The 12,395-nt window shown below is 42.3% G+C and overlaps 1 protein-coding gene across 1 annotated transcript; it reads left to right on the top strand.

Annotated features, from left to right (window-relative positions):
- Positions 1-134: 134 nt before the first annotated feature.
- On the top strand, positions 135-11,899 carry LOC140739995 (uncharacterized). The gene is made up of 2 exons (XM_073068764.1): positions 135-692; positions 11,087-11,899. Exons 1-2 carry the CDS (start codon positions 287-289, stop codon positions 11,770-11,772), a joined length of 1,092 nt encoding a protein of 363 aa, XP_072924865.1. The 5' UTR covers positions 135-286; the 3' UTR covers positions 11,773-11,899.
- The last annotated feature ends 496 nt before the right edge of the window (positions 11,900-12,395 follow it).

The raw sequence follows: 12,395 nt of genomic DNA on the forward strand, positions 1-12,395 counted from the left end.
CTGGCGAACCCAGCCAGTCTAAACCCCACACTCTTTACTCTTCCCTCTGTCCTTTTGCACGCACACACACACACACAATCTGAAAGCTTTCCGCAGTCTGAGTTCACTTATATGTTGCGGAAATTTTGCGGAACTCCCCTGTAGTTCACTGTATCTATGAGTTGTTGTTGAGACTGCCGAATCCGCAAAACAGGCCACATTGCTTTCGGGCATGTTGACAACATGCAAATGAATAGTCTGTTGGGAGGTGGCCACGTGGTGCAAGGAGTTTGCAGATTTCAGCAAAATGGCAGAACAACAGCAGAGGAGACAGAGGCTGCCCAAATTTAGCTCAGATGAGCTGGAGGTGCTGATCACAGAGGTGACTACCCATAGGGACCAACTTTTCAGTCGTGCCCACAGACTGTCACAGGGAGAGCGGGATAAAATATGGCAGGATATCACTGCCAAGGTCAATGCAGTCTCACAGGTCAAAAGGTCTGTGAAGGCCATCAAGACTCGTTGGGATGACCTGATGCGGCGCACCAAAGAGGTAGCCAATTTGGCGAGGGCAGCACACCAAATTCAAGTTGGACCCTGCAGACCAGAAGACCTGACCACAGAGGAATGGAGAGTCCATCAGGTCATGCACCCTCAATCTATAATTTGCATGGGTGGACCAGATCCCGCAGACTTTTCATACTGGAGGTCAAGTAAGTGTTTCCTTCAATTAATGTGAAATATTGGTATTTGTGTAACCTGATAGTTCATATTTTACTGTTAATATTTCATTCTAGACTGCTCGTCGCACATCAGTTATTCTGCGTGTTTTCTTTGACCTCGATTTTGACATTCTCACAGGGACTTTATTTCAAACTAATTTATTAAAGTACTTGGTTCACCCTTGACTTCCATGTAAAAGCAAAGTGATTTTCGTTGATAGGAATACAGTAATTCATAGGTTCATTGGCCCAAAAAGCCTACTTCCATGTTTAAATTGCCTGTATCAAGATTCAGATTTCAATTGACTGATATCAGTCTTATTGAAATAATACTTTCAGAAACAAAACTAGGAAATATTATTTTCTTATATTGGCAATGGAGATATCCCTAGCTTAACTGTTGGTGGAAGCTTAAGGTTCACGGCCTCGGTATACACATCACTGAAGATCTCACCTGGACTGTACACAACTCACATCAACTCAAACTCAATGCCAAAACAAGAGATTCTGCAGATGCGGGAAATCTCCAGCAATATACACAAAATACTGGAGGAATTTAGGAAGCAAGGCAGTGTCTACAGAGGGGGTTAAACAGTCGACATTTTGGGCCAAGATCCTTCACCAGGGCTAAAACGGAGGGAACAGAAGCCAGAGTAAGAAAGTACAGGGAGAGGAAGGAGTACAGGCTGAGCAGGTGATATGTGAGATCAGGGGTGAGGGAGGTGAGTGGGTGGTGGAATGGGGGGATGAAGTAGGAAGTTAAGAGAGGGATAGGTGGAAGAGGTGCTGAAGATGGATCTTATAAGAGAGGATAGTTGAACGTGGAAGTTAGAGAAGGACAGAAACCTATCCTCCTTCCCTTTCTTCATAACAGTTGGCATATTAATATTCATGCCATTATCTTAGACTCTACCCAGACAGAATATGAAGTATTGCCATGGACACAGGTGGCCATAGACGGACATGTCCCTATGTCTTCCGTTTGATATTTGTAGAATTATATATTACAATATAAAAACTTGGGTAACAGTTGCAATTTAGGATAGTAGGCCATTGTCTTTGCTCTGCCATTAAAAAGACCATGGCCGATCTTCTTCTTGAGGGATGAAGGGTGTCTTGCTTTCACTCCAGTTTGATGGGTTCTGAGGTGCCTAATGAGACCGACGTGGGAACTGCAGACTGGACAGGAGATGACCGATGGGTTGATAGATTGTGAGGTAATGCATTCTTTACACTGCTCACACAGGTCCTCATTATACTATCCCAAGTGCTCCTGGGCATGGGCCAGCGGTTTCCAGGAGTCAGAGGGGATGCTGCACTTCTTCAAGGAGGCTTTGAGAACACCCCTTGAATCATCTTCCATTGGGCAATCCCCTCCCATGACAGAGCTGAGACAGAGTATCCATTTTGGGAATGTGATATTCGCTATGAAAATACTACAGCCTGCTTGCTGTAGCTTGGGATGTTAGCCTGGGACCGGATGCTGACATTGGTTCACTTGTTCTTCCAGTGCATTTGAGCATTTTGTAGAGACAACGTTATTGGTATTATTCCAGAGTTTTGATGCACCTGATGTCAATATTTTAGGCCTTTGTATCATAAGGGAGGACAGGGATCGGTGCTGCCTTGTTTGACCATAAGCTTTGTACCAGTCTTGATCAAGTATTTCTTTAACTCCATTGACAAAAGTTTGTGGTGGTTTGCATTGATGCCAGTGGTAAATTTCATCAGCAATGTCTGCCTTTGCCAAGAGCTGACATTAAGATATGAAAAGTGGGCTGTGTTTTCCAGTGTGGTACAGGTTGGTTTTCCAAATGTAGCGTGCAAGCTCATATGGTTTGGTGAATGAGTTGATAGTAATTCAGTGCCTAGTCCTTGGAGTGCATGCAAGTTCAAGCATTGTTTTAGAATTGTATAGTATGCAAACGTGCCCTTTGGTCCAGTTTGTCCATGCCAACCATTGTGCCTATCTAAGCTAGTCCTATTTCTTGTATTTTGCCGAAATATCTCTAAACATTTTCCATGCCTATACCTGTCCGAAGGTTGTAATTATACCCGCCTCAGGCAGCTCTTTCCATATTGCCACTGCCCTCTCTGTGAGAAGTTTACCCCTCAAATCTCCTTCAAATAATTCCTCTGTCACCTTAAACATAAAACCTCTAGTTTTAGACTCCCCTACTTTGTGACAGACAGAGTAGGGGAGTCTAAAACTCCTCATAACTTTATACAACTCTGTAAGGTTATTTGATTTCGCATGGAGGAAAACAGTCTTTCCTTATAACTCAAGTCCACCAGTCCTGCCAACATCTTTGTGAATCTTTTCTGCATCCTCTCAAGGTTAACCAATCCTTCTTCAGCATGGTAACCAGAAATATGCACAATATTCCAAGGTTAGTCTGACCAACATTTTGTACAAATGCAATATGATGTCCCAACTCCTGTAGTCAATGCCACAGCCTTCATCGTCTGCATACTGCACCTCACTTACTGACATTTGGCAGATCTCATCACCTCTTTCCCACTCCTCATCCTCCTTCTCTGTTTTAAATATATTCAATTATTTTATCTCTTCAGCTCTCAGGGGTTGTGAATTCAATAAAAATTCATGGCCCTCTGAGAGAAGAAATGCAGAATCAGATTTATTATCATTGACATAAGTTGTGAAATCTGTTGTTTTGTGGCAATGGTACAGTGCAAGACATAAAAGTTATTTAAGTTAACATAAATAAACGGTACAAAAGCAGGATAGTGAGGTGGGTTCATGGTTCATGGATCTTTTGGAAATCTGACAGTGGAGGAGAAGAAGCTGTTCCTAGAACATTGAATGTGCATCTCCCCCGATGGTACTGGTGAGGAGAGGGCATGTCCTAGATGGTGAAGTCCTTAATGTTGGATGCAGCCTCCTCGTGGCACTGTCTTTTGAAGATCTTGTTGAAACGATCCCCTCTAATTTGAGTTAATATCAGGAGGGGAAACACACTCTCAGCATCCACCCAGCTAACATAATCAAGAATCTTTCCCACTCCAGCCTTTCGCTCTTGTCCTCTGTCCCAGACTCAAGGCCGGCTTCTATCACACTGTTACCAGACTCTGGAACAAATCTCTTGTATGCTTAAAAAAATCTTGGACTCTTTCTGGCATCTTCCCCCTTTCTTTCCGGTCCTGAAGAAGGCTCTCGGCCTGAAGCGTCAACTGTTTATTCATTTCCATAGATGCTGCCTGACCTGCCGAGTCCCTCTAGCATTTTGTGTGTGTTGCTTGTAATTTTCTTACTTTTTATAATTTTATTATAATCCTGTTATAATTCTTAAAAGATCATAAGAAAATCTTGTAATTTTTAAAAAGATCACCTCTCATTCTTCTGTGTTCTCATAGTATTGCCTCAACTTGCTCACCGAGTGTCAATTTACGTCCCAGGAATCCACTTGGTGAATCTTCTCTGCCTCCAGTACAGGCATATTGTTCCTTAAATGTTGAAACAAAAATTGCATACAGAACTCTGGGTTTGGTCTTTGTAAAGTTGTGTCGATTTTTTTTCCCTTATCTTTCTGTCCCATACTCTTGCAATGAAGGCCATATTCTTAAACACTCAATGGGCCTGCCTGTTAATCTATCGTGTTCCACATACTGGGACCACAGAATTTTAGAGTTTCCCTACATTTAAATCATAATTTGCTTTCTCTTTCTTTGAAAGTGGATATCCTCATATTTTCTCCTATCACTCCATCAGTAAACTTCTTAACCTTTCTACAGGTATGTCTCTTTTCAGTTTTTTTTTGGAGTCTTTTTCAGAGTTTGCAAGCCTACCTATTTTTGTATTGTTGGCAGATTTGGTGGCAATATTTTCAGCAACAGCAAACATTGCTCCACATCAGCCCAATGCTTGTCACCTTCCAGTTAAACAATGGCTCGGTTTTAAAACTTCATCCTTGTTTTCAGATCCTTTCATTCTCTCTAAGCTCTTCCAGTCGACAATCTTCGTGGAGAGCCGCACTTCGCCAAATACAGCCACTTGGTCACCCCCAATTTAGTTAGAAAACATAGAAAACCTACAGCACAATACAGGCCCTTTGGCCCACAAAATTGTGCCGAACATGTCCCTACCTCAGAAATTACTAGGCTTACCTATAGCCCTCTATTTTACTAAGCTCCATGTACCTATCTAGAAGCCTCTTAAAAGACCCTATCATATCCGCCTCCACCACCGTTGCCAGCAGCCCATTCCACACACTCACCACTCTCTGAGTAATAAACTTACCCCTGACATCTCCTCTGTACCTACTCCCCAGCACCTTAAACCTGTGTGTGTCCTCTTCTGGCAGCCATTTCAGCCCTGGGGAAAAACCTCTGATTATCCACATGATCAATACCTCTCATCATCTTGTACACCTCTATCAGGTCACCTCTCATCTTCCGTCGCTCTAAGGAGAAAAGGCTGAGTTCGTTCAACCTATTCTCATAAGGCATGCTCCCCAATCCACATAACATCCTTGTAAATCTCCTCTGCACCCTTTCTATGACTTCCACATCCTTCCTGTAGTGATGTGACCAGAACTGAACACAGTACTCCAAGTGGGGTCTGACCAGGGTCCTATATAGCTGCAACATTACATCTCGGCTCCTAAATTCAATTCCACCAATATACCAAGCCAATACACCATATGCCTTCTTAACCACAGAGTCAACCTGCGCAGCTGCTTTGAGCATCCTATGGACTTGGACCCCAAGATCCCTCTGATCCTCCACACTGCCAAGAGTCTTACCATTAATAGTATACTGTATTCTGCCATCATATTTGATCTACCAAACTGAACTACTTCACACTTACTTGGGTTGAACTCCATCTGCCACTTCTCAGCCCAGTTTTGCATCCTCTCGATGTCCCACTGTAACCTCTGACAGCCCTCCACACGATCCACAACACCTCCAACCTTTGTTTCATCAGCAAACTTACTAACCCATCCCTCCACTTTCTCATCCAGGTCATTTATAAAAATCACGAAGAGTAAGGGTCCCAGAACAGATCCCTGAGGCACTCCACTGGTGACCAACCTTCATGTAGAATATGACCCGTCTACAACCACTCTTTGCCTTCTGTGGGCAAGCCAGTTCTGGATCCACAAAGCAATGTTCCCTTGGATCCCATTCGTCCTTATTTTCTCAGTAAGCCTTGCGTGGGGTACCTTATCAAATGCATTGCTGAAATCCATATACACTACATTTACTGCTCTACTTTCATCAATGTGTTTAATCACATCCTCAAAAAATTCAATCAAGCTCATAAGGCATGACCTGCCCTTGACAAAGCCATGCTGACTATTCCTAATCATATTATACCTCTCCAAATATTTATAAATCCTGCCTTTCAGGATCTTCTCCGTCAACTTACCAACCTCTGAGGTAAGACTCACTGGTCTATAATTTCCTGGGCAATCTCTAGTCCCTTCCTTGAATAAGGGAACAACATCCGCAACCCTCCAATCCTCCGGAGCCTCTCCCATCCCCATTGATGATGCAAAGATCATCGCCTGAGGCTCAGCAATCTCCTCCCTCACCTCCCACAGTAGCCTGGGGTACATTTTGTCTGGTCCCGGGAACTTATCCAACTTGATGCTTTCCAAAATGCTCCAGCACATCCTCTTTATTAATATCTACATGCTCAAGCTTTTCAGTCTGCTGCAAGTCATCACTACAATCACTAAGATCCTTTTCCATAGTGAATACTGAAGTAAAGTATTCATTAAGTACCTCTGCTATTTCCTCCGGTTCCATACACACTTCTCCACTGTCTCATTTGATTGGTCCTATTCTTTCACGCCTTACCCTCTTGCTCTTCACATACTTGTAGAATGTTTTGGGGTTTTCCTCAGTTCTGCCTGCCAATGCCTTCTCATGGCCCCTTCTGGCTCCTAATTTCTTTCTTAAGCTCCTTAATGAGTTAAGTTAGGAATCAAAAGTTAGAGCATGGTGCACCTAGTGTCCTGAGCTGCATGTATTTCAATGCAAGAAATATCATAGCAAAGGCAGATAATAGTCCTGAAGATGAGGTAGCTGGTTTACAGAGGCAATGTGTACTGAGGAGAGGATATTGATAGGGCAAAATTGCAGTCAACAGGTTGAGTTGGAATGTGAAAGGCAGACAAAATTGCAAAGGGTGAATACAGAACTGAAGGTGCTGAATTGAATGCGAGCAGTAGACGGAATAAGGTAGGTAAACTTGTAGCACAATTGCAGATTGGCAGGTATGATGTTGTAGGCATCACTGAATCATGGCTGAAAGATTATAGCTGGGAAATTAATGTCCAAGGATACACATTGTATTCGAAGGACAGGCAGGAAGGCAGAGGGGGCAGCGTTGCTCTGTTGGTAAAAAAAAATTGAAATCAAATTATTTGAAAGAGGTGACGTAGGGTCAGGGTCAGAAGCTGTTGAATCATTATGGATAGAGCTAGGGAACTACAAGGGTAAAAAGACCCTGATGGGAGTTGTATACAGACCCCCAAACAGTAGTAAGGATGTGGCCTACAAATTGCAATGGGAAACAGAAAATGCATCTAAAAGGGCAATGTTACAATAGTCCTGTGGGACTTCAATATGCAGGTAGCTTGGGAAAATCCGGTTGGTGCTGGGTTACAGGAGGGGAAATTTCTAGAGTGCCAATGAGATGGCTTTTTGGAACAGCTCGTGGTTGAGCCCACTAGAGGATCAGCTATTCTGGATTGGGTGTTGTGCACAATGAACCAGAACTGATGAGAGAACTTAAAGTAAAAGAACCCTTAGGATAAAGTGATCATAATATGATTGAATTCACCTTGAAGTTTGAGGAGAAGCTAAAGTCAGCTGTATATTACAGTGGAGTAAAGGGAATTACAGAGGCACGAGAGAGGAGGATTTCCTTCTTAAAATTTCACACAGAGAGTGGTGAATCTGTGGAATTCTCTGCCACAGGAAACAGTTGAGGCCGGTTCATTAGCTATATTTAAGAGGAAGTTAGATATGGCCCTTGTGGCTAAAGGGATCAGGGGGTATGGAGAGAAAGCAGGTATAGGGTTCTGAGTTGGATGATCAGCCACGATCATACTGAATGGTGGTGCAGGCTCAAAGGGCCGAATGGCCTACTCCTGCACCTATTTTCTATGTTTCTATGTTTCTAGGAGCTGACCGGAATTGATTGGAAAAGAACACTGGCAGGGATGACGGCAGAGCAGCAATGGCTGGAATTTCTGGAAGCAATTCAGAAGGCACAGGATATATCCCAAAGAGGAAGAAGTATTCAAGAGAAGTCAAAGCCAACATAAAAGCCAAAGAGAGGGCATATAATAGAACAAAAATTAATGGGATATTAGAGGACTGGAAAGTTTTCAAATACCTACAGGACGCAACTAAAAAAGTAATTAAGAAGGTAAAGTTGGAATATGAAAGTAAACTAGCCAATAATATTAAAGAGGATACCAAAAGTTTCTTCAGATGCATGAAGTGTAAAAGAGAGGTGAGAGTGGATATCGTACTGCTGGAAAACGATGCTGGAGAGGTAGTAATAAGGGACAACGAAATGGCAGATGAACTGAAAAAGTATTTTTCATTATTCTTCATGGTGAAAGACATTAGCGGTATGGTGGAAGTTTCAGGAGACAAGGGGCATAAAGTATGTGAAATTACCATAACTAGAGAGAAGGTTCTTGGGGAAACTGAAAGGTCTAAAGTTAGATACAGAGGTGCTAGAAAGTTTGTGAGCCCTGTAGAATTTTCTCTATTTCTGCATAAATATGACCTAAAATGTGATCAGATCATCACATGTCCTAAAATTAGATAGAGAACCCACTTAAATAACACAAAATACATTATACTTGTTCATTTATTTATTGAGAAAAACGATCCAATATTACATGTATTTGTTGGAAAAAGCTTGTGAACCTCTGGGGTAATGCCTTCTGCAGAAGCTATTTGGAGTCAGATGTTCCAATCAATGAGATGAGATTGGACATGTAGGTTGTAGAGGTGCCCTGCCCTATAAAAAAGACAAAGTCAGGTTACTGACAGAGCCTGCTCTTCTCAAGAACTGTTTATGTGCACCATGCCTTGATAAAAACAACTTCCTGCAGACCTAAGAAGAAGAATTGTAGAGATGCATGAAGCTGGAAGAGGCTACAACAGCATTTCTAAACACCTGACTGTTCATCAGTCCACAGTAAGAGGAATTGTCTACCCTCCCTATGAGTGGGCATCCTGCAAAGATCACACCAAGAGCACAATGAGCAGTGCTGGAGGAGGTGGAAAAGAACCCCATGGTAACTGCAAAAGACCTGCAGAAATCTCTCTATAAGGTAAACACTGAACAAGAATGGTGTTCGTGGAAGGACGCCATGGAGGAAGCCACTGCTTTCCAAAACAAAAAACATTGCTGCACATCTCAAGTTTTCAAAAGACCACCTGGATGTTCTTCAACCCTCTGGGACATTGTTCTGTGGACAGCTGAGACAAAAGTTGAACTTATTGGCCGAAATGCACATTGCTATGTTTGGAAGAAAAAGGGCACCAAAACCTAATCCCAACTGTGAAGCATAGTGGAAGGAGCATCATGGTTTGGGGCTGCTTTGCTGCCTCAGGGCCTGGACAGCTTGTGATCATTGAGGGGACAATGAATTCAAAACTCTATCAAGACGTTTTGCAGAAAAATGTCAAGTTAGCGGTCCGTCACCTGAAGCTTAATAGAAGTTGGATGATGCAACAAGACGATGATCTGAAAGACAAGAGTAAATCAACAACAGATTGGTCTAAAAAAAAGAAAATTTGTGTTTTGGAATGGCCGAGTCAAAGTGCTGACCTTAATACTATAGAAATGTGGAAGGAACTGAAGCAAGCAGTTCATGCAAGGAAGCCCACCAACATCCCAGAGATTAAGGAGATTTGTAAGAAGGAATGGTGCAAAATCCCTCCAAGTCAATGTACAGGACAGATGAACAGTTACCAGAAAACGTTTGCTTGAAGTCATTGCTGTAAAAGGTGGGGGGAGGGGGGGGGGGGTCACACCGGATACTGAAAGCAAAGGTTCACATACTTTTTCCAACAAATACATGTATTATTGAATCATTTTTCTCAATAAATACATGAACAAGAATAATGCTTTTTGTGTTATTTATTTAATTTGGTTCTTTTTATCTAGCTTTAGGAATATGTGAAGATCTGATTACATTTTAGGTCATATTTGTGCAGAAATAGAGGAAATTCTGCAGGGTTCACAAACTTTCTAGCACCACTTTAAGTCACCTGGACCAGATGGTCTACACTCCAGAGTTCTGAAAGAGTTGGCTGAAGAGATCATGGAGGCATTAGTAATGACCTTTCCAGAATCACTAGATTCTAGAATGGTTCTGGAAGTCTGGAAAATTGCAAATGCCTCTCCGCTCTTCAAGAAGGGAGAGAGGCAGAAGAAAGTTAGTCTGACAAGAGTTAGTCAGACAAGAGTCTGACAGTGAGGTCAGTTAGTCTGACCTCAGTGGCTGGGAAGATGTAGGAGTCGGTTAATAAGGATGAAGTCATAGGATACTTGGAGCCACATGATACAATAGGCTGTAGGCAGCATGGTTTCCTCAAGGGAAAATCTTGCCTGACAAATCTGTTTGGAATTCTGTGAGAAATTGTCAAGCAGAAAAGACAAAGGAGAATCGATTGATTCGTATACTTGGAGTTTGGGATGTTGTGTATGCCTTTGGGATGTGGGAAGAAACTGGTGCACCCAGAGCAATCCTGCGCGGTCACAGGGAGAAATCTTGCAGGCAGAGGGAGTAATCAAACCCTATCGGTGATCTCTGGCACGGTCAAGCATTAAGCTAACCTCTATACCAGTGCTGCCATTTCATAGGAAGATATTTTCTTGGGTCTTAAAAGGATTATCTGAGTTCATAACCTTTGGAGCTAAAAACCGATTGTGTTCTAAATGACTGTAAAAGTTAATAAGTGTCTATTGCAATCATAAATTGATTTGTTTTTCAAATTAAAAGGATAATGTTGCTCTGAAATAATCTTTCTTGACAATTTGCAGTGTTTATAATTAGAGGAAACTGCAGTACTTTAACATGTTTTTAATTGCACCTAGGCCCTGAAAGGTGAGGATTTTTAACTTAAGTGTTAATGAAATGCTTAAGAAAAAATAAACACTGAAAACTCTGCAGATGGTTTACATAATGATTCTAGTGATTGTTTCACAGCATGCATTCCATGGAATTGGCCTGCTCAAAGACTCACTTAAAAGCATTATTTTTCAAAGTTTGTTACTATTTTCAGTGATAAGCTTGATTTTTAAAAATTACCGTTAAACAATATAGATCTTAATGGTTGATTGGATTTCAAGTGATTTAACAGGGAAACAAATGATTTTTTCACAGTAAAGGAGGAAAGAGGACGCACTGCGGCGGAGGCTGGACCATCAGGACTGCATGCCATTTCCCAGGAGGATGGAGCAAGAAGTTGGACACCACCCTCAGAATCTCCCTCATCCCCTCATGTGCCATCCTCATTGCCAGAGCCATTCCCCTCTCACAGGGATTCCGGCCCACCACCCAACGACAACTCAATGAATGAGTTCGACAGGCAACTGCTTGCTTCTCAGAATCAGCAGACTGCGCTCTTGAGAGATTTTTGGGAAGGATTCCAACCACTCATGCAGGACCTCATACAAGCAACCCGGGAGCTAGCGCATGAAACTCACTTGGTTGCTCAGCAGACCCATCAGGTGGCCCAGCAGACGAAGGGAATGGCGGACAGCACCAGAGAGCTGGTGTTGCAGAATCAACGGCTGGTCCTTCACACCCAGGAAATGGCTCAAAACATTTCAGAGATACGTCTGTCCATGCAGCAGCACCTTTCCCAAACTTCACTGGAGCCACTAAGGCTCACAAAGTCTGTGGTTGAACAACCAGAGCACACAGCAAGTTTGCTGAGCCCCTCTCCTGTACGCCACCCACAAGCAAAGAGTCCAGGGTCCACCGAGGTACAGCAGCATGAAATACCTGGACTGACACAGATAAAGAACAACTCCAGGACCTTAGGAAAGAAAAGACGATTAGTTTAGGGATCTTGCTCCTGAAGTAGACTGTGACATCATGAATGAAGATATTTAATTCTTGATTGTATATTTTAACTTTTATTTTTAAATCCAAATTGTTAATTTTTTTCTATTATTTTTGGAATATTAAAAATATACAAAACTATAAGCCCTTTAGTTAATTTTATTTTAACTTTAATTTCAAAAAACATTAATTTGGTAAAAACTAGCTAGTTTGGATTTGTCTTCATTTTTGCAAAAACAATATATCTTGCCAATTTTCCACTTTGAAGCAAAATAAAACTGTATATGCTGGAAATCTGAAACCAAACCCAGAAAGTGCCAGAGATGCTCAGCAAGAGAGAGAGAGAGAGAGAGTGTGTGTGTGTGTGTGTTCGTGTGTGCACACGCACTGTGGTGGGGGGGGGGTGAGAGAGAGGCTCCACATTTCAGTCACTGACCTGTCAACAGTGGTCTGACCTGAAGAGTTAATTTCTTTCTCCCCAGCAGATTAAATTGAAGTGGGAAGTAATTTGGAATATATCTGCATAATATCCTTAAGCCAAGTTGATGTCACTGTCTTACTGCCTCCAAGGAACAGAGGATGGCACTCTACCATCAGTGCAACCGGCAGTGGTTCTTTAACTTTG

This window comes from Hemitrygon akajei, chromosome 2 (genome assembly GCF_048418815.1).
Source record: "Hemitrygon akajei chromosome 2, sHemAka1.3, whole genome shotgun sequence".
In the NCBI taxonomy this organism is placed as follows: domain Eukaryota; kingdom Metazoa; phylum Chordata; class Chondrichthyes; order Myliobatiformes; family Dasyatidae; genus Hemitrygon; species Hemitrygon akajei.